This window comes from Diuraphis noxia, unplaced genomic scaffold, assembly GCF_037042655.1.
Source record: "Diuraphis noxia isolate RWA-SAM2 unplaced genomic scaffold, SU_Dnox_SAM2 contig0001, whole genome shotgun sequence".
In the NCBI taxonomy this organism is placed as follows: domain Eukaryota; kingdom Metazoa; phylum Arthropoda; class Insecta; order Hemiptera; family Aphididae; genus Diuraphis; species Diuraphis noxia.
This window is the reverse complement of record NW_028301711.1, coordinates 77,594,674-77,618,112: the sequence shown is the minus strand read 5'-3', so window position 1 is coordinate 77,618,112 and position 23,439 is coordinate 77,594,674. Positions and strand designations below refer to the sequence as shown.

The following is a 23,439-nucleotide window of genomic DNA, read 5'->3' as shown; positions in this document are numbered from 1 at the left end:
CTGAATTTCGTACATTTTTATTGTATTTGGGTTCTTCTGCTATCAAATCTGTTGTATTAAAGGAACACTGGAACCACTTTTTTGATTTAAGTTTAGCAATGACAATATTATTGAGTCCTGACTATGCACAATATATTAATATTGCTAAGAAACTGTTGGATAATTTTGTTAAAACCTTTGAAAAGTTGTATGGTCGTCACCTTATATCGCACAATGACCATGGATTAACGCATATATGTGATGACTATATTAAATTCGGTCCATTGGACAATTATTCAACATTTCCATTCGAGAATTACATGAGTACTCTAAAGAACATGATACGGAAGCCAGACAAGCCACTTATACAAGTTGTTAAAAGAAGTAACGAAATAAGTTTATTGAAATTAGATTCTCAAAAAGAAATACCCGTGTTTAATTTTTCTGGATTTCATAAATGTGGACCATTGATACAAAATATACAAGGATCCCAGTATACTACCTTAAAAATGAAAACATTTACTATTAAATTAAATACAGAAGCTGATAGTTGTCTTTTAACATGTAGCGGTAACATAATTAAAGTCTTCAATATAGTTAAAGATAAAAATGATGCAATATTTTTAATTTGTAAACAATTTCAAAACAAAGATATTTTATTTGATAAACCGATTAAATCTTTAGAATTAGATATTTATAATGTTAATACATTAAGTCATGAGCTCTACTGCTATCCTATAAATGAGATTAAAAAAAAAAAATGATTTTAATTCATTCTGACAGTAATGTGTTAATAGCTTTACCATTAATTCATAGTTCTTGTAATGCATAGTTAATAGTTATTAATATTTTATATTTAACGTTCATTGTTAGCAATCAAGTATAAAGATTGTTAGTTATATTTATCATTAGTTGGTTTTAATGTTAATTTAAGTTATAGTACATATTATATTCATTTATTAATACCTATTTAAACAATATATTTAATAAATTTAAAATTATTTAAAGTGTGGCAGTTTTATTATTTTAATATTTACTATATTTCAGTATAATAATGTGGTCAGTTGTAAATTTTTCTGATGACAATGGAGTTGCAGTTGTGCCATCATTTTGGGTCAAAGAAAATAAATCTGCTTGGCCAAAAAAAAACGCAAATCACTTTATAAAACAAAGATTAATACCAAATAAATATGATTTTGAGTATTTATCAATTAAAAAAAAAATGTGCAAGGACTTAGGTAATATTATAATATACAATAGTACTAAAGAATACATATTATTGCTATTGTCTATTATGTTATTAAAATAATTTTATATTTTTCAGATGATTATTTTCAGGCTAAGGTCTGAGCAAAAAAGTCTGAAAATACTTCGAATGTTTCATCTTCACCATATGAAACAGATGATGAAATCAGAAATAGGCAAAAGAAGGCAACAAAAAAAATATATAATAAAATGGCAACAATTCAAAAAAATAAGGCAATTAAAAAACCAGCATGGAGTCCAGATTCCATTAAAAGTCTAGGTAATTTTGAAAAATAAAAATATTATATATATCTACCCATTAGAATAGTAGGTACTTATTAAAATTACTGTTTGATTCTTAGGTTCATGTGGGGAAATTGAAGAGAATACTAATTGTGACAATGAGCTTAATAATCCAGATAACATACATATTGGTATGAAAATTATAATCAGTACACTGCATGTATTATTTAGTTTGTTTATAGGCCCACATGGTAGGAATGTAGGACACAACAGTGAAATAAGCTGTCTTTATTTCTTACACATAGTTGTATATATAGATTGTATAGTAAACCTGATCACTTTATTTCACTTATTGTGACAGGTCAATGTTAAAGTAGCTAGTACAACTTAATGTTTAATATAAAGCAATAGCGTAGTTAAGATTTTAAAATTTAGATTTTTTGAATTTGTAAAAAATCATATATACCACATATTTGGTTAAATTTTAAACATCTTATTATTATTTTTACAACATCAACATTCTAGACATCCTATTACTTTATTTTTTATTTTTAATCAGTACCTATACTATTTATTTATAATTATTGTTCTTTATAGATACTCCACCTTCTAGGAATAAAATTATTATTGATAAAGTATTATTCGACTGCCCCAACGAAAAAGGTCGTAACTCGATTTTTTTCAATTCCGAGTTATTACCGCCATCGGATAGCTGATTTTTTTCTGTATCCCCCACGAATACAGTCGTATCTTAATTCACCCAAAGACATTAGAAATAAAATAATTTTTATAACTCACTGAAACATTCAGGCACGTAGCCAGGAATTTTTCTATGAGGGGGCCAATATTTGTTGGCCCCTTTATGTTTTTTTACCCCCTACCACTCCTTTCCTTATCACATAATATCTATAAAAATATATACTACATTTTAACAGTATAATGTCTGTATTGGTTGTTAAAGTTTTATATTATATTTATATTAGGTAGGTACATTTTATTATATACATTTTATTATATACATTTTATTATTTATACTAGAATAAGTCTTCGGTTTTTATGGTTCACAGCAAATCTTCTGGTAAATTCATCTAAATCTAATGATTTAGATAAATGTTTTTCTATAGACAATAGTGCCAAATTATTCAACCTACAACAAAAAATAATAAACAAAACTATTATCTCATAGGTATCTAATTTTAATTAAGTAATTGAGATGCTTATAATTTACAAAAACAAAAAATTTCCAGTTTGATTGTTTTTCAATGGGATATTTTTTGAATTTATGAATGAAATATTTTATTTTTATTTTGTTAGATAATTGTATTATACATAATAGCATTTTTAAAGATATGTAATAATACATATTTTGTAGAAGTGTATAATTGTTTGAGTTTACTAGTCATATTATTTTACATATTTAAATACTGCACTAACCTTTCATTTGTCATAAGAGATCTCATATAGTTTTTGAGCCTTCTTAAACAAGAAAATGTTCTCTCACATGCAGCACTTGAAACTGGAATAGTTATGATAATTTGTACAATTTTATGAGTTTCAATAAAAGCCAACTTGTATTTTTCTAACAGCTCCAATAATTTCATCATAGTTTTAATTTCTGTATTATTTTGTAATTCATATCTTTTTATAGTGTTTGGTAATATCTTTAATTCTGACTTTAGTACATCAGTATTGGCCCCATAATGTTCGGCTAAAGGCTGAATGTGCGAAAAACTTAAAAAATTTTCATTACCAGGATGTAAGTATGAGACAGCACTTAAAATATCTTTATTATTGGAAAATCGATTTTTAATTTCCAACAAAATGTAGTCAATTACTGTATAATAAAGATTGACTTTTAAATCTATTTTGGATGTATACAATTCTACTTCTAATGAGTTTTGTTGTGTAAATATAAATTGTTCAAAGTGTTTTGGTATTTTTTTTATTCTTTTTACATTTGTATCTTGTGAAGGTATGGGTATGTTATTTTTACCACATATAGAAATGGTTTCAGCATATATGTTACTAAAAGTTGTATCTGTATCTTTTAACCGCATATCTTGAAGGGTTGATTCTAAAGATGATATTAAAATCAATGCATTAGCTAGTTCAGCACTTACATTTTGTAAATAATCGCTTATTCCTTTAAACATATGTAGGATATAACAGAACATTACTAAATTTAAAATAAATTTAAAATCAATTTGATGAAGTAAACCTATAGCTTCTACAGCACGGTCTCCTCTTTCATATGCTAATTTGTTTAATAGTACAAGTAATGGACTAATTGCTTTTTTCATTGTTAAGCATGCAAATACTTGGGCTGTCCATCGAGTTAAGCAAATACGCTTAAGTTCAACTTTTGAAGTTAATTTCATGGCATTTTGAATATCAACAAATTGAGCATGAATAGAAGAACCAGAAATAAATACATACAGACTTTCAATTAAATCAAAAAACATTTTAACTCCAGATACATTTTTACAGATATCTGCAATAACCAAATTCAGACGATGATTGTAACAATGCACATATAAAGCCTGTGGCACTTCTTTGCGAAATAATGCTTGCACACCATTAAATTTACCACTCATTACATTGGCACCATCGTACGTTTGTCCCACACACTTGTTTATGTCAACATTACTGATATCAAGTATTTCTTTAATATATGTAAATAAAGATGTAGCACATAAAGAACCAGCAGCACGGAAACCCATAAATCTCTCATAGACAATACCATCCAGGTAATATCTTAATACTACAGACAACTGCTCAGTTTTACTAATATCCTTTGTTTCGTCAACCATAATTGCAAAGTATTCACATTTCTGCAATTCGTTACTGATTTTATCCCGTACCATTTGACCAAAAACTGTAAGTATTTCATTCTGCATGCTAGGACTGGTATACTTTGAATTACTTGGAAGTGATTGCCTTTTTAGCTTAAAATCATCATTGAAATATTCGAGCAACTGTACAAGCTCCAGAAAATTACCACGATTGACACTGTTTTCACTTTCGTCATCCCCTCTTTGAGCAATACCTTGAACTGCAGTGAATAACAACGCTTTTCCAATATACTGAATGTATTTACGATTTTCTTTTACTAACTTTAAATGATTTTCATTAATTAAAGTTGATACAGATATATTTTTTCTTTTCATACTTGTGTATTCAACAAACATAACTTGACATTTTTTGTGTTCACTACTTGATTCATGTCGTTTAAACCCTGAACTTTTGTCTAAAGCTTTTTTCCATTGTTTAAATCCAATTGTAATAAACACAGTGTGTAAGTCATAATGCTTAGAAAAAAAACGACATGGAAAACAAAATACTCCATCGTCCATTATACTGTACTCGATCCAATTAAACATTTTGTACCATGTATCTGAGAAATGTCTCATTCTGTTAGAAAACATTGTTTTTGGATAAAATAATAATTTGGGTTGTTTTGGTCCATCATCCAAATGTTGAGCAAGATCTTTTGGACCTGGTATTGTTTTTGATATTTCAAGTGTACAAGAGGAAGAATCTATAGAAGAATTTATATCAACACTATCAACAATTGTAGCACAACTCACATGTTCATCACTACTGTTGCTATCATTGCTACTTGAGTCTTGTAGTTGTTCTTCTTCATAATTACAAGTCACAATGTCACCAACGCTATTGTTGAAATCTTCAACATCTAAAAGTAATAAATATTAATAAATAAATGTATAAATATTAAATATGTATGTAGATAATATGAAACTATGTAAGTATTATTATAAAGTATAAGTATGCGCAACAGTGCAACTGTAACATTAACCTTTATTTATCTCTTTTATCTCTGTAGAAGTAGATGCTTCACATAATAACTTCTTGCTAATATCATCTTCATTAACTAAAACATGATTATTGGACTTAACATATTATTTATTAAAATTATTTTTTGTTAAGTTATCTAAATTATCCAAGTCTTATATGGTTACATTACATATAATCAGGGTTTGGAACATTCATTCAAAAAATGAATGCATTCACATTCATATTCATAGAGCTTAAAATTGAATGTATTCGCATTCAACATTCAATTTTTCAAAAAGAATGCATTCTTAACCGCATTCATGTAAAAAAAAAATGTTTTATTTTATATGAATAAAACATAATTTATTAATTTATTTTTTTGTTTAACAAAATAACAAGGCGTTTTATATATTTCATGAACAATAACAATAAACGAGGTAGGAGGTATAGCAAATTGAAATAACACACATTTTAAACATTAACTGCAATTTAACAATATTATATATAAATAAATAAATAAATAAGATATTAAAAATAATAATAATTATAATTATAATTTAGAACCATATATATTAACATGTTATATAAATGGCTAATGACTATTGAAATGATGAATGAGAAACATCTTTTGTTTCACAATAAATATTAAATAATATAATAAAGTAGGTATAGAAATACTTGTCTTTAGTCCACATTAACTATACTGTATATATAAATGTATATGTATCATAGTAACATTAACATCAAACATGAATAAAATTTTTTTTTAAATTTTTTGGTATTAAAAATATAATATTTTTTCCATGTGATTAGAAAAAGAATGCATAGTTACATTCAATTTCCATTCATATTCGTTTGTAAAATAAATGCATTCACAATCATAATTCATAATGTAAAAATTGAATGCATTCTTTTCAAACCCTGCATATAATAATAATAATAATAATAACAATATAATAAATAGGCAGGTACAAATTAGTATTAATTATCAACTATGTTATGATCAACAAATAAGTAAATCAAAATTTCATGAATAAAATAAAATAAAATAAAAACAATTATTTATGAAAATAATGTATCCACCGAATGGTAACAGGTAAATACAATACTAAATAGTAAATACCATAAGTCCAGAAATATTTAGTACTACCTACCTAAATTATACTTTGTAAAAATAGTGTAAATGTTGAGATTAATAAGAGTGTGCAAAGAGTATAATGCACATAAACACTATAAAATAATAATCATCTTAATGATTAAAAATTAAAATACTACAAATTCAACAATATAATAGAATGAAATGTCTTAAAAATTTAAAAAAACTACGGATTAATAATATGTAGGACGTAGGTACCTATTAATGATAGAATATACAGCTTTAAGAAAATTAGTCTAATAATTAGTAAATATAAAATGTAGGTAAATAAGACTTGGGTAGATAAAATGTACCTGAATTGTGTATAATATTATCGTACATACCTTTCTCAGTTTTTAAGTTTTTTGGATTATTAAAATAACTTATTATACTTCTCTTCATTGTAATACTACTACAACTACTTGTGACTTGGCCTCTGCCTGATTATGAATAATGAATCAATACAAATCGATACACTGTGTATATTATATTGATGAGGTATGTTTATTTGTTATTGACGTTATTGTAGACTGTAGTAAATGGTGATCACTATCACAATGTTACTGGAATAGTGGAATATAAACTATTGTACCTAGTCGTGTTGTCTGTGGTCGACGGTCGTGTTTATCAAATGCACGTTCGAGACCCGTATTTGGAATTTCTAGTTTTCAATCTATTCTTAGACGTGTAATTCACTCTAATCTTATGATTATCACTCTTATCTCAAATTGTCGAGTGACGAATTTTACGGACTAACGCATATACGCCATGTCGCCATATACTAAGAATTAAGATACTTTAGTCCGTGGCGAGTATAATAACGACTAATAAAATAAAATCTTGGAATTTAATTTATGTACCTACCTAATACGATTGTTTGATTCGGCCATTCGGAATAATCAAATGCCATTATATTTGAAAATAAAATTGAGGGGGCCAGTTCGGGGCCACTGACTTTTCTTAGGGGGCCAGGCCCCCTAAGGCCCCCCCCTTGGTGACGTGCCTGGAAACATTGATACCCGACGAAAACAGGGAGGGCCGTAAAAACAGGAAATTATTTTTCAGGAAAATTAATATCAGAACGCTATTTTGTATGAACGATATTTTTCATGAACACTATTCAACAAGACTTTTATTTAATGGAATTATTTTTTATCAGAATGTTATTTTTTTGGAACAATAATACCATGGAATATATTTATCAGGAAATTATTTTCTCGAAAACCGTTTACAAAGGAATGGTATATAATAGTATTATACTACACAGAATCGTACGAATCGGGACAGTTTTTTATAGTACGGTAAAAACAAAAAATTATTTTCAACGATTTGTAATTACAATTTATTAATTAAAAAATAAAGTATTTTACAGAATCGTACGAATCGGGATGATATTAAAAACAATATACCAACAAACCATGGTCGTAGTAAATAGGTTATAACCATAATACTGTTATCACTTATCAATTAGTGTTAAATTTACTGGTTTAAATTAATTTGTGTTCTAATTTTAGTTTGAACATAGGTGCAATTAGGGAGTCAAAGCCACAGACAAAATATTATTAATATTGTGTTTTAATGTAGGTATTGTTAATAAAGTTGAGAACACCGAACAATACGCTCAATTTTTGGGAATTTTATATTGGAAGTCATACGATCTGATGTCAGTAAATAGTAATATTTAAGTGTTCAAAGTTCATTACCAGAAATTATTATTTTTCTCTCGCGCAAATAAGTTTTTGCAATGTTTTACATTTGTAAGACGGAGACAACACATGCGGGTATAGCGTTCTCTTAATATACGGTCCAAAAGACCGTGTGCCTGATCGCGAAAAATCAACTATAGGTTATATTTTTAAATTGTGTTTTCCAATAATTGCTGCTGAATAGACGATATCGATAATGGATCAATAAACTATTCAATAAAGAATATTATTCAGTCCTAATATGTCTAAATAAGTACTAACCTAACCGTAACTGTAACTGCTAATATATTATATGAGTTTAGTATTTATATTTTATTCAACGTATGAAGACTTTTAGATCAAGCTTTTCGATTAATTTTGTTTGAAATTAATAAAATATGAATAAAAACGGTTTTGTATATAAAAATAATGGAGGCATCCATAAAAACAAGAGTGTTCGGTAAGTTTAAATAAAATCATCTTATTATTGTATTCAATTTTTATGATTTTATATTTTAATATTAATCAGATATTTGATCTGCAAAACCAAATATTGCAAAGGCTCTGCTAAAATGTTAGCGAATGGGACAATTGTTGAGTTGGAGAAACATACGCATGACCCTGATGACCACAATCACGAAATTTTGAAAAAAGCATTCAGGCAAATACTGAAAGACCGTTCTAAAAACGAGACAACAAGACTCCGGACCATATATGATGAAGAAATGATTAGGTAAACATGAATTTAAATATTATTTATTAGTTATATTTTTGGCATAAAATATGCAATTAAGCTCCCTGCAAGCGTTTTTTGGAATTTTTTTTTTTCAAAGTGTGTGTTATTTCATGCCTAATTTGATGGTACTTTCAAAAAAAGCCGGTCAAACTTATTTTTGGAGTTATGGTAAAAAAACTTATTCAAAAATCGTGTTTTTGAATTTAAAATTAAATGTTTGTATTTACATGTTCAAAATTTTTGTGGAATCAGAATTTTCCTAATAGTTGCGAACTTGTGTCTTGTGTACTATGCCTATAATAACATGCCTCTCGATTTTATTGAAATTTACGAGCTTTTTGGGCGAAAACGTCAAAACGTCAAGGGGATGTTTCTATAGTAGTGATTGAAAAATTGCAGTCTTGGACATTAATTGCCAAAAACAATATATTAAAATGTGATCACGGGCATTATCTTAAATTCTTAAATTATGTTTGAGAGCATATTGTTTGAACGGATATGTATGGAGACATTGTAATCGTTCTATTAATTTACCCATGCCCCCACATCAGGGTTTTTTTTATATTACTTTGTAACGTACCTCGGGTCGCCCTTGTCAACCATACGTAATTTTGGCGCGGCGACGAATATGCAAATGTTTGAAATAACTTTATAATTCAGTTTTATGTGGTTTATTAACAATAACATAAAAAGTAAGTACGATAGGCAAATTCTGATTTCACTAAAATGTCGAACATATAAATAGGTACAAACATTTCTAAAAAAAAAAATTCTAAAAACTTAAATTTTTGGTATTTTAAATTCAAAAACGCGATTTTTTTTACTATAACTTCCAAAATAAAAGTTTGACCGGCTTTTTTTGATTGGGAGCTAAATTGCATTTGTTCTCATACTATTTATATTTATTTTCACCCCTTATATAAAGAAAAGACATAAAATAAACAAATTAAAATATTGATCTAAAATTGTAAAATTATATAAATTAAGATTAAACTTTTAAATAATAATACATATTTAAAATAAATTTTATTAGAAATGCAGCTGCTGCAACCCTATACCCCTGGCCAGTGGCTGAGATCTCGATGAGAAAAGCTAGGAGAACAACTATGCCAGTTTTACCGTCATCATTGAGTGAATTAGCAAACTTCCTAGATTTCAATGTGCAACGTTATATGTGCTGTCAACAGCCCTTCTTTCAAGATAAGGTTACAGATACACATGGGAAATGTTCAATCATTTTTGCATGTAGTACACTCATTAGAAAAATTGTTATTCTTGGTAGTAATGAGTTGCATGCTGATGCAACTTTTAAAGTTGTGCCTTCAACTCCACCAAGCCGTCAACTTTTTATTATGCATTTAATATACCAAAACCACGTGAGTTTTGTTAATTAAAGCTAACCATTTTTTAGTAACTATACATTAATAATTTCTAATATTTTATTAGTCCATACCGATTGTTTATGCTTTGATGGAATCAAAAACTGAAGAGGCATATACTATATTATTAAGCAAATGCAAAGAGTTATTTCCGTTTATAATGCCAGCAAATATAATGACTGATTTTGAATCTGGGTTGCTGAATGCTTTTAAATCTGTTTATCCAGATGCAGATCAGCATTCTTGTTTTTTCCATTATGTACAGGTATTTTAATGATAATTTAAACATGTAGTCATAATTTATTTATTTATTGAAATGCTCAGAAAAATATTTTGTTTTTGAAAATTAAATTAAAATTACATGTTGTCATTCAAAAAAGTAAAAAACTTAAAAATATAATTTTTTAATAAAAATGTTGTTTTTTAACAACTTGAAACTATGTAAAAAAATAATTTCTTAAACATTAATACATTTTGAAACAATAAGTGACAATGATAAAAAAATCACCTTGTATATTCATAATTACAATTTTTTTTTCCATATTTATTACTGGCATTTAATGGATAAATGGAAAAAAAAAATTGAATAAATAATCTATAAATAATTCATTGCCAAATGTTAAACTTCTTAATTAGATTATTTTTATTTTGTTTGTATGGTATATCTTAAACAATATTGTTTATTTTCACTTGTTATTTCAGGCACTAGTCAAAAATATCAGAACAAGAGGATTAACGCACTTTGTTAAATCTAATTTGAATGCACAATTTTGTGTGCAGATGTTTTGTGCATTGGCATTATTGCCTACAAATAAAATTGATGAAGGGTATACAGTAATTCGCCAATATGCCAGGGATAAGAACATATTCATGGATATGGCACCATTTTTTAGTTATTTTTCAAGGTGTGCCACCTATGTGTATAATAATATGTTAATAGATAAATTTTATATCTTAAATTAAATTGATGTTGTTTTGTTTTAGGTATTGGTTAAATAATCAAAATGGAGGTGAGTATTTGTTTTCAGTACACGGAATAGCAAGGCGTACCAATAATAATATTGAATCGTTTCATGGACGTCTAAAAGATAAATTTCAAGTGATGCATCCAAACCTTTGGACATTTTTGAGTAAGCATGACTAAATTCCAATTTTTAATTATGAAGTTTTTGTAAAATAATATAATTTACTCCATGAAATGTTTAGAATTTAATTAGTGCAACCTGAATTATATTAATAATACCTCTATTAATTGTTTTATTCGTCTATTTTAACCAGGGGGATCATTTGAGGGGGCCAAGGTGTGCAATGGCACCACTAACTTAAAAAATTTTAACAATTTGCCCACCATTAATACTCCAAGCGCCGTCATAATTAACTGATACATTATGTTTTCATATATAGGTAATATAAATAAAATATATATATTTTTTAAGTTTTTATATTCATTATAGGTACCTTATTTGCCTTTTTTTCCCAAATAATAGTGAAATTAGCTGGTTGCTTTAATTGCTTATAAGCTTTTAATTCTTTGAATTGATAGCTATTTAAAAGTTGCATTAGTCGTTATGAGTTTCAATTAGAATTATAAAAGGGAAGGAAAGAATATTTACATAGGTTTGCATAGGTTTCCTACATTTATATAAATAAGTTTATTTTTTTTTGATGGCCTGGTGAAATGTCAAAATTGGCCTGCCTAAAAGTTTGCACACCCAGAAAAAAAACTGAAACGACGCCCCTGATTTTAACATTAAAATATTTACTACTTTACTAATAAGAATCTAAGTTTGCATACTTTTATGAAATATGTTACCTAATATTTATTAAGTAATTTCTGTTTTGTTTATAGCACATTTAAATGAATTAAGTAAAAAATCACACATTATAATTGATCAATTGGAACAAGGGCGTTCAGTAACTCGGCCAATAAAAGTTAAATACATAGCGAATTCACAACGTATTAGAATTGCTTCATCTCAATTAGACCTAGGTATTTTAAAAGTGAATGAGTTCCTTTTCCAGTGCTGTCACACAACTGAAAGATACTTAAGAGAAGAGCTTAATTGGCAGATAAATGTGTTAGGAGGTATATTTAATTCAACAAATTTGAGAACAATGAAGGAAACTAACCTTGTTTATTACTTATTGGTATTGTAAATAATATATTATAAAATATGTATAGAAGTTACATCGGAAAATGATGACAATGACCATGATGCTATACCCATTCATCAATTGAATAATTCAACAAGCATGGATAATAATGTGACAAATGAACATATCCCTAATAACATGGTGGACAGTGATGCAACGGGAGATGAGATTTTTGTAGTTGATTTTAATAATATTTCAATTTATAGCAATGGTACAATACAAAATTAAATAGTCTTATTTTATTTATATAACTGAATTTAGTAAATATGTAATATTACATAACATAATTTTATTAAACTTTAATTTTTTTAGATTCAGATGGTTCAGAAAGGTTGAGTCACGTATCAGGCCAGCAGAAACAAGAACCACTTGTTTTGTTAGGTATAGTTTTAATATACTTATTTTAAAACATAAAACTTATATTCAAGAAATGTATTGTATTATAGACAATGAAAATGACTATGCGATTCCAGAAGATATGGACCCAATTGAAACAGAATATGTGGAAATAATAGCTGCAGAAAGGGAGGAAGACAGACAGCATTTATCATATTATGCACAATACAATCATAATGAACCATTGCAACCAAACCACCAAACTTGCATAATTTGTAACCAAGCAAGTACACATGTTATAGTGCCTTGCGGACATAAAGTTGTATGTGGAAGTGAAGAATGTTTGGCTGGAATCCAAAATAACTGTCCAATTTGTGCAGTTCCTCTCACTCTAATTATGAAAGTATATGATTAATTAAGTTAATTAAATTAAGTTGGTAGGATTTTTTTTTGTATTACAGTGACAAATTATAGTACAATTTGTATTATGATGAGATTTTCAATGTAAAGTGGTAAACATATTTATATTTGTTGCATATTTGCCACTTAGTTAATAATTATTATTTAACAATTAATAACTATTATTGTTTATTAGTTTTTAGTAAATATGATTTATATTATGTGCTATCAGTATTTAATATACTGATAATGTACAGCAGCTGTTTTTTGATTATATTTTCCCGATTAATACCATTCTGTAATAGTAATTTCCTGAGAAAATCTGTCCTGGAAAGTACAGTTCCTTCCCAATATTAATCCCAACAATTTTGTATCCCAATTTATATAATTCATTTAAATGATACTTCCCACGACTTATCATTCATTCATCAAAGTTATTCCTATATAAATTCTGTCCAGAATAGTACGGGTCCCAGTAATTATTATCCTGATTTTTACGCGGGCCCGAAAACAGCTGTATGTATAGATACGACCATGGTTTATAATCACGGTCCCGCGAATAAAGTCTTATCTATTATTTTATTTTTACGTGATAAATTAATAATAATATTATGATAATAATTTTCATGATTATAAACGAAAATTACACCTGAAGACTTTTTACTTCGAAAACAGTTTTTTTGATTAAGTGTGAGACGTGTTAATTGTTTAACTTTAGTTATAGAACACGGCTGTATTCACTGCTAAGAAATGAATAATGTAAGTACAAAATAATATTATTATCTATGATTATAAAAAGTACATAATAGTACCAATATTTTAATCCAATTATATTATTACTTATTTAAGAGTGATGATGAATCAGTCGGTTCAAGTAGTGTTCTTGACTTTTATGAGTATGGGCAAATTAGTAGCTGTGACAATCTTAGTGACTTCTACGACAGCGATCAGGATCCGGAATATACAACTCATGATAATAGATCAGTAAATTATTCAAATGATATTTTATTAGATCCTAATCATAATGTAAGTTATGATTTAAGTATAAGATACTGAATTTTGTAATTATAAGATAAAGCAAACATTTTTAAAATATATACAATAATAATATTAATATTTTTATTTATTTGTATTATGTTATCACTTTTATAAATTTTTTAATGTAAAAATATTTCTTAAGACAATATAGTAATTATTAATACTTGTCTTATTTAATTTTAATTTAAGGATGCTTCAACAGCTAATGAGTTAGTAGAAAATATTACTGAAATTAATTCAAATGTTGATCTAGATAATTATGATATTGTATTAGTTCCCAATCATGAAGTAAGTATAAATTTAAGTATGAAATAATGAACTTAGTAATTATAATGTTAAATACAAATTACAAGACAAGTAATCAATTTGTAGTAAGGTACTCATATTGAAAACCCTAGTAATTAAAACTGTAGTCAAATTGTTGACTCAAAATTTGATTATACAATAATATTTATTGTGTAATATTATATTTTAACCAATCAATAATATTATATTTTTTAATTTGTTATTAAATTAAAATATAAATTACTATTGAATAAATTGAAAATGTATTATCATTATAAAAAGTCATGAGGAAATATTATATTATAATAATATTATGGGTTTTACATTTTTTTTTACAAACAAATTGTTAATATTTTTCATTTTGATAGTATTTTAAACTTCTACAGATTTATTGCTTCGTTTTTAAGTTTAGTAATATGCATTAAAATGAATAATTTATTATTCATAATTATTTTGATTTTATATAATTATAATATTATTAGGAACTTGATGGCTCAAGTACAATTAATAATAAAAAAAGGAAACGTTCAAATAATATTACTCCTAAAGAAAAACATACTCGTGTACGTCAGCGAAATACACCTGAATGGATAGATAATAAATCTAAAAAAATGTTAAACTTGGGTTTAGAGCACACAAACAGAAAAGGAAAAAAGATAAAATCAAAACAAATGGGTGCACCATGTAAATGCAAAAAGAAATGCTCCGAAAAAGTTAGTGAGGAAATACGTGAGGAAATATTTGGTGAATACTGGGGTTTAGGGGACCATTCAAGACAATGGGACTTCATTGCAAGGTATGTCAAAATATTTGATAAAAAAGTTTCAACAAACTCATCATCTTCACGCAGACAGATTTCAAAAAAATATTTTTTACCCCTTAAGAATAATGATACTCAATGTGTGTGCAAAGTTATGTTTCTGAACACACTTGCTATATCAGAAAAGGTAGTTTCTAATGTGGGGAAAAAACTAGAATTATCTCCAGCAATAACAGCTGACAAAAGAGGTACACATACAAATCGACCACATAAAATACATAGTGAAGTTATAGCTTATATCAAAAAACACATTGACATGTTCCCAGTAGTTGATTCACACTACACAAGACAAAATACTACAAAACAATACTTAGAGTCAGACCTATCAATAGCAAAAATGCATCGTTTTTACTTAGAATGGGCCCAAAAAGAAACAACTAATGTCATGGCTCAGAATGTCACTCTCAGGCAATATTCGGATGTATTTAATCAATCGTATAACCTTAGTTTTTTTAAACCTAAAAGAGATTTGTGTGACCAATGTCAACAATTTGATATAGCTAGCACAGAAGAGAAAGAGTTACAGAAGGCTATGTATGATGAACATTTAGTCAACAAGAACATTGCTAGAGATCAAAAAAATATTGATAAAGAACGATCAATTAATAACCCTGAGTTGTGTGTTGCCGTTTTTGATCTGCAAAAAGTTCTTAACCCTTTCGGTCATAGTGTCCTGTACGTAGGACACATGTTTAGCCAGTTAAAAACCATATTAATTTTTTTCGTATGATAACGTACCAACATTAATTTGATTGCTTTGTGTTTCTAGTTTCTACTACTATTAAACAATTACTCATATAACAGTTGATAAGTTACTTTATACACGAAATTAATATCGACATTTGGTGATAACAATTATTACTTGACATGGCAACTGTTTCGCGGTATTTATTATTGATAATTCATATTTATCATGGCAGAAAAAATATTTTCCAATATAAAAACGTGTGATCAGCTGTTATTATGCTTAAACATGGCCAAATTATTTTCCGTTAGTGTGTAGTATGCACACAAATATGTGTACCGTATCCAGGACACTGTGACGCGACGGCGCGACATGTTATATTTATAGAAGGTGTTATCATTTCGTTATTACTGTGGCAGTGGTCTACCACATTATATCCTACATTACTTATTTTAAAATGTGTTGTCATGATGATAATTTTTTTTTTCTAATTTTATGAATAATAAATAATATACTTTTTACAAATTAAAATAACTAATTGTGCCTATTTAAAATGGCAAATAAATTAAATACCCAATCAATTCTTGATATACTAGACTGCGATTTATCAGACTTTGATGGAATTTCAAGTGATGATGAAGACGAAAATGTTCAAGATTTAATATCCAAAGGTATGTAAAGAAATGTAACAATATAAATAAATAAATATTTTATGTTTTAATGCTTTGCATTATAAATAGTTTATGGTAATACTTTTCAAGAAGATAAAAATGATTTAGAAAGTGTAAATCCAAATAATGAAATTGATATAGATCAGTTGGATGAATTAATGAACTTCACAGATAATCAATGTAAGTTATACAATAAAATATTATAAAAAATAACATGTTCATAATTATATTTACCTACCTAATTATTTTATATATTTAATTGTACAGTCAATGAATATTTGTTTGGTGAAAATATTGATGTGCAGCAAACAGATATTATTGAAGAAAATGATAATTCTAATCAAGATGAAGCTGAAGTATATGAACCAGTAAAAAATTTAAAATGGAAAAGAAATGCTACATACATTACACCTAATATTGACTGGTATATACCACCTCTAAATGATATTGAAAGTTTGCCACTTCCTTCTGAATATTTTTTTAAATATATAAAAAATGAAATGTTTGAACTAATGGTTGAAATGACAATGCAGTATGTATATGATAACGGTGTTCACAATTTTCCTGAAACAAATGTAGATGAAATGAAAACTTTTTTTGGAATTTTAATTGTCATGGGTAATCTTCAATTTCCTCGTGTGAGAATGTACTGGGACTCAACATTAGGAATTTCACTCATCAAAAACAATATGAATGTCAATAGGTTTTTCAAGCTGCGTCAAAATTTTCATGTGGTGGATAACAATGCACCAAGAAATTCAAATGACCGTTGTTGGAAAGTTCGACCTTTACTAAATGCTATAAGAGAACGATGTAGGGAATTACCTTTAGAACTATCATTGTGTGTCGATGAGCAAATTATACCATTTAAAGGAACTATAAGTATAAAACAATACATGAAAGATAAACCAGAATCTTGGGGTATAAAAGTATATTGCCTTTGTGGCAGTAGTGGAATCTTATATGATTTTATTGTGTACCAAGGAGTAACAACCGAGTATAGAGAAGAGTATAAAGCATTTGGTATCTGTGCAGGTACAGTGATGCAGTTATCTGAACGAATTACTGAACCCAATCATCAACTATACTTTGATAACTTTTTTAGTACTTATGCATTGTTTCAATGGTTAAAAAACAGACAAATATATGCAGTAGGTACCATAAGAATTAATAGGTTTGGGAATCCACCATTATTATCTGACAAGGATATGAAAAAAAAACCTAGAGGTTTTTCTCAAGAGGTGCTAAGTGATAATGGTAATCTTATTATTACAAAATGGTATGACAATAAGCCAGTAACACTTGGATCAAATTATGTCAGTATAGGAAACCAAGATATATGCCGTAGATGGGATAAAAAAAATAAATTATATATTGATGTCAAACGCCCAGAAATAATTCAAAAGTATAACAAAAATATGGGAGGTGTTGATAAGCTGGATTTTCTTTTGAAAATTTATAGGACTTTTATAAAAAGTAAAAAGTGGACCCTAAGAATAATGACACACTGTATTGATATGGCACTTGCAAACAGTTGGCTGGAGTATAAAAAAGATTGTGAAATACTACAGGTAAAAAAAACAAAAATATTAGATCTTTTACATTTTAGACAACATGTTGGAGAAGCTTTAATACTATCCAATAAAACTTATTCATCTCAAAAAAAGAGGGGCAGGCCATCTAAACAGGCACCAAATCAGCTTCAACCAAAACGTTTATATAGACCTGAGTCAGTACCTGTTGAAGAAATGCGTTGGGATAAAATTGATCATTTTCCAGTTTTTGACGAGAAACCTAACACATCTAGGTGTAAATATTTATTTTGCAAACAAAAAAGTAGTGTCTTATGTTCTAAATGTAATGTTCATTTATGTTTTATGAGAGGTCGCAATTGTTTTATAGACTTTCATTCAAAAATATGATAATTATTATAATATATTATACTTTTATATGATTTTTTCATTTATAATTTTATAATTATAAATAAGCTATTTTTTTATTTTGTTTTGAAGAATTTTAATTTTGTTTTTATCAACTACCTATGAAAATTGTTAAATATTATATTTTATATGATTTTTTCATTTATAATTTTATAATTATAAATAAGCTAATTTTTTTATTTTGTTTTGAAGAATTTTAATTTTATTTTTATCAACTATGAAAATTGTTTCATTAATTTTATTATTTTAGATTTTCATACAAAAATGTGATAATTATTTTGTATTTGTGTTGATTTTTTCATTTATAATTTTATAACAGCCATTTTTTTTATTTTGTTATATCTAATTAATATTTGTCATTTATTGAAGGAATAAAAAGATTGTTTTAGAAATATAATTTTATCTTTTTTTAATTCAACGTTGAATCACAATGTCCTATATTTGGGACACTTTCTACTTTCTAAAATAATAATGATATCACCACAGGAATAGTACCAAAAATTTTCAAAAATTTAAAATAGCATGCATACCTGTTTTCATAATTTTACCATAAAAACTATAAAAGCGTGATCGAAAGGGTTAATACACCCCAAGGTGAAGCAAGTTCTTTTTATTATAAACGAAAATTTGCAGTTTATAATTTCACGGTATATGATATTGGTAAAAAATTAGGTTATTGCTATATGTGGAACGAGTCAGAGGCAAAAAGAGGGTCGAATGAGATAGGGACATGCTTAATGAAGTTTTTGAAGTACATGACTGATAAAGGAGAAAAAAAGAATTTTGCTTCTATTCGGATAATTGCGGTGGTCAAAACAGAAATCGTTTCATTTTTGCAATGTGGGAGTATGCAGCCTTCACCCTAAAAATTAAAATAACTCATAGATTTTTAGAAAAGGGGCATACCCAAAATGAGGGTGATAGCATGCATGCATGCATTGAAAATGCCCAAAAAGGTAAAAATATTTATGTCCCTGCTCAATGGGTAACATTAATTAGCTGTGCAAAAGTCACTGGAAAACCTTACACAGTGATTGAGTTATCAAATGAAGATTTTTTGGATTTCAAACCATTAGTCGATGACAAACTATGTAATTGGACAACAGCTCATGATGGTACCAAAATTAAATGGAATACCATAAGAGAAATAACTGTGACATTTGAAAAGCCTTTTGAAATCTGCCTAAAATATGATTTAAGTGCTTCAGACTTTGTCGAAATCGATATATCACGTCTTAAAAAACAAAGGGGAAGACATCAACATCGCTTTAAACCAATAAAAGCATATAATGGAAAGTTATGTATTGGAAAACCAAAAATTGCGGATTTGTTATCACTATGCACAATGGGACTTGTTCCATCAACATACCACGACTTCTATAAGTCTCTTGAATCAACATAACAATATTATATTATTATATTTTGTTTTAATTATTTACTATTTATTATTATAATTTTTTGAATATTATGTTGTAAAAAGTTTATTTTATTTTATTCTGTTATTAATCTCTGCTAAAAGTTATAACTTTTTTTTTATTATCATTATTTAACTATAAGTTTAATTGTTTTGTTATTAATCTGTGCTAAAAGTTATAACATTTTTTTTATTATCATTATTTAACTATAAGTTTAATTGTTTTGTTATTAATCTGTGCTAAAAGTTATAGCATTTTTTTTATTATCATTATTTAATTATGTTTAATTAAAAGTTTAATTGTTTTGTTATTAATCTATGCTAAAAGTTATAACATAATTTTTTATTATTTAATTTTGTTAAATAAAAAGTTAATAATATTGTGTGTATTGATTCCCTTAAAGAATAATAATATTATGATAAATATGTTTGTTTTCTTAATAATTAAAATTATTAAAATTCAAGTATTTCACGTCATTATTCCCAAAACATATTTTTATGTTTATTCTACTTTTTTTTATAGCTGTCCACCCACGATAAAGCTCGTAAGTATAGATACTACTTTTTTTTATATAGATACCAGGCCACGAAAAAGGTCGGAAGTATAGATACTACTTTTTTTATATAGATGCCAGGCCACGAAAAAGGTCGTAAGTATAGTTACTACTTTTTTTTTTTGCTTGTCATCCGCGAAAAAGGTCGTAAGTATAGATACTACTTTTTTTTATAAGTAGTAAGTCTTAAAAAACCCTGAAGTCATAATTTTTTTTAAAAACTGATTATTATAATAATTACGGTAACCTTCATTCTACCAGTGATGTTATTTTGGAAAATTTACGTTTAAAAATAAAATAAGAATATGAATTGCAATGCTCATTTTATTCAAACTGAAAAGTTAGAAAAAACGAGTTACGACCTTTTTCCTTGGGGCAGTCGTATTGAGCAACCAATCAGTTAAAAGACAATTAGATTTTTTTAATGAGCTATCTTTGAGCCCAGAGTTAATACCAGCTGCCGAAGTACTTAGTATGTATATAATAATACTATTGTAAAGATGATTTTTAAAAATTAAAAAACTTCTAATAATTATATCAATTATCCTTTTTTTCAGTTGCTCAAGATGATGCACAAGAAGTTATTTATACATCCTCGTCGCCCTTTAAAGTCTCCAGGATCAGTGCTACAGTTGATAACTCAGAATTAGGTATGTATAATAGTATGAAATTTACAGTTTATTACTTAATTTAATAACCATTTAGTGGTTTCATTTGGCGGCAGACTGGTGGCAAGTTGGGCATTTGCTCCTGTCTAATTTTCAAAGCAGCCCGATGGGCTATCCCCAGTTGTTTCCGTTTAATGATTATTATGTTTTATTAGCACAAAAACATGCCTATTTTATTGAGTACTAAGAAATTATTGTCACAATGATACATTTTGTAATAAATAATATATAGACCTCTTTTTTTTAACAGATTGACTACCATGAAAATTTAGACATACTTGCCAAATTGTTTATGTGACACATATATGGGTTACACCTGATTTTTATTTTGTTTCTGTGCATCACAAAGTGTAATTCATGAAACACTAGTGACACACTGGTGGGTCACGTTTTTATTGATTTTGGAATCAATTATTTATCAGTAACATTTTAATATAATAATAAAATAAGGTTATAATAAAATCAAATTTTTCTCAAAAAATGGATAGCAAACATTATGTGACTCATATACGGGTCTCGTGGCAGTTAACCTGAGTTACCCATTTGAGCTAGTCAAACCCTCCCCCCCACCAATTGAAAACAGAAGTGACACGACTAACTATTATCTAAAAACCAAATGCATAATATTTAAAATCATTAAATATGTTAACAGACATACTGAATAAGATAAATAGAACCACATTAAACACATGGTATGAAATAAAGACTATGACCGAAAGAATAGAAAATATTGAAAAATGTATGACAAATAAGACAAATATATTTGAACTTCACGAAACAACATTGGAAGGCATTGTTCATGTATTACACAACACATACTTTGTAATTTACCATTGAAAACAGAAGAGGATCTTTCAATATTTGAAGAAAAATTAACTGATATCCAGATAAAAAAAAAATGGTAAGAGTTATTTATTATAATAATAATGAGTAATAACTAACATTTAAAGAGGTCTCTAAATCTTTTGACCTAAGTAACTTACTGGGTTTTTTGTATGGGCTATCTTTATAATTTTTTGGGGAGTTATTAAATTTGTTCAATACGGATGTACCTACTTATAAATAATTGAATTGTATTCAGGTAAAAAAATAATAATAATAACAATTTGAAAGTCAACTAAAAGAACAAATTAAAATATGATTACAGGTAGAAGAACTGTCACGGTTAGCTCGCAACAACATAGGAGGTACAGTTAGAACAATATTGAGATTTCTTTTCACTGATGAACTACTAAAGGAATTTAGTTACAAGGGACAAAAAAAAAAAAGGTGTTCTCAGTTTTGGCCACATGTTCCTTAATATTCGGTAAGAAAGATGATAACATAATATATTCTTTTATATTCAATTTCTTCTCGAAGTTTATTTTACATTTTTATCCTATGATACCAATATACCTACGTATAAATTAACCAAATATATTTTTTCAGTTTATAGTTTATTATATTTGAATGTGTTTCAGATTCAATAAATAAAATTGGAAAGTTTAAAAATTGCAATACAATTGATGTTGAAACACCAATGAAAATTTTTATTGCTGGCGCCAAATTCCGTCTCAATCAACCTTAATGTATTATATAATTAATTGTAGAATTATTAATAAAAATAAAATATTTCATTTGCTCCGTCAAATAATTTGTAAAAAATTTTTAGTAATATAATTATATATTATATAATATTTTTATTTATCAATTAGAATGTTGTGAGCCAACCTATAATAGTTGAAAAAAGTATATTTTATTGAATGTATACTTTATAATTATGCCAATAGGTATAATATTATTTTAATATTATATTATAATAAGTGAATAATTGTAGGATTGTGCTAAAAAGTAATAAGTAGAAGACTAATTGGATTATGCTTGAAGATATTAAAATTATTTGTCGTACTTGACAAATAATAAAAAAGGGGGATACTGTATATCTATTTATTTATATTAATAAAAATGATGATTGAAAATTGGTAATATACAATATATAGGTAGTCATATAGAATATAGATAATATATATTATGTAATTAAATCTACCTATGTATAATATATTATTTATATACCTGTAAGTAATAATAACCCTGTGAGTTATGTTATAAATTAATTAGGTAGTTTAGGTAAACATATTATATTTATAAATGTATGAATATATTTAAAATCTTTAAATAATCATATAATGAGAATATTAAAATAATAATAAAATAAAAATAATATTATAATATTATAAAAATAACATTTTATTTACATTATTTTTAAAATATCATATAAACAATAATCTTGTGGCCAACT

General features: G+C 26.9%; 2 protein-coding genes and 4 pseudogenes across 3 annotated transcripts; 4 read left to right on the top strand and 2 right to left on the bottom strand.

Annotated features, from left to right (window-relative positions):
- The window catches only part of LOC149061806 (uncharacterized), a 340,578-nt pseudogene that overhangs the window by 179,747 nt on the left and 137,392 nt on the right, over positions 1 to 23,439 (top strand).
- Positions 1 to 23,439, bottom strand: part of LOC149061820 (uncharacterized) — a 35,940-nt pseudogene that overhangs the window by 10,586 nt on the left and 1,915 nt on the right.
- On the top strand, positions 1,034 to 22,813 carry LOC149061821 (uncharacterized; annotated as a pseudogene).
- LOC149061824 (zinc finger MYM-type protein 1-like) lies at positions 2,291 to 7,420 on the bottom strand. Its single transcript, XM_089218088.1, has 4 exons — positions 6,742 to 7,420; positions 5,285 to 5,359; positions 2,902 to 5,161; positions 2,291 to 2,614 (listed from the first exon to the last, which is right to left on the bottom strand). The coding sequence occupies exons 1-4, from the start codon at positions 6,797 to 6,799 to the stop codon at positions 2,497 to 2,499; spliced, it is 2,511 nt and encodes an 836-aa protein (XP_089074214.1). The 5' UTR covers positions 6,800 to 7,420; the 3' UTR covers positions 2,291 to 2,496.
- Positions 7,907 to 13,294, top strand: LOC149061823 (uncharacterized). Of its 2 annotated transcripts, none has more exons than XM_089218095.1 (10): positions 7,907 to 8,542; positions 8,612 to 8,815; positions 9,852 to 10,194; positions 10,265 to 10,456; positions 10,900 to 11,102; positions 11,182 to 11,327; positions 12,047 to 12,283; positions 12,380 to 12,562; positions 12,664 to 12,732; positions 12,798 to 13,294. In XM_089218095.1, exons 1-10 carry the CDS (start codon positions 8,481 to 8,483, stop codon positions 13,100 to 13,102), a joined length of 1,944 nt encoding a protein of 647 aa, XP_089074221.1. In that variant the 5' UTR covers positions 7,907 to 8,480; the 3' UTR covers positions 13,103 to 13,294. The 2 variants fall into 2 exon arrangements, with proteins under 2 accessions (XP_089074221.1, XP_089074220.1); XM_089218094.1 differs by having other exon boundaries at positions 10,265 to 10,462; positions 12,798 to 13,292.
- On the top strand, positions 19,121 to 20,103 carry LOC149061822 (uncharacterized; annotated as a pseudogene).

Excerpts from the sequence above, each read along its gene's own strand:
- LOC149061824 (XM_089218088.1), bottom strand. The coding sequence starts at position 6,799 with ATGAAGAGAAGTATAATAAGTTATTTTAATAATCCAAAAAACTTAAAA. Across the intron at positions 5,360-6,741 it reads AAACTTAAAAACTGAGAAAG|TTAATGAAGATGATATTAGC; the intron begins GTATGTACGATA and ends ATCATGTTTTAG. Across the intron at positions 5,162-5,284 it reads GATAAAAGAGATAAATAAAG|ATGTTGAAGATTTCAACAAT; the intron begins GTTAATGTTACA and ends TATTACTTTTAG.
- LOC149061823 (XM_089218094.1), top strand. The coding sequence starts at position 8,481 with ATGAATAAAAACGGTTTTGTATATAAAAATAATGGAGGCATCCATAAA. Across the intron at positions 10,195-10,264 it reads ATTTAATATACCAAAACCAC|TCCATACCGATTGTTTATGC; the intron begins GTGAGTTTTGTT and ends ATATTTTATTAG. Across the intron at positions 12,284-12,379 it reads GCAGATAAATGTGTTAGGAG|AAGTTACATCGGAAAATGAT; the intron begins GTATATTTAATT and ends AAATATGTATAG.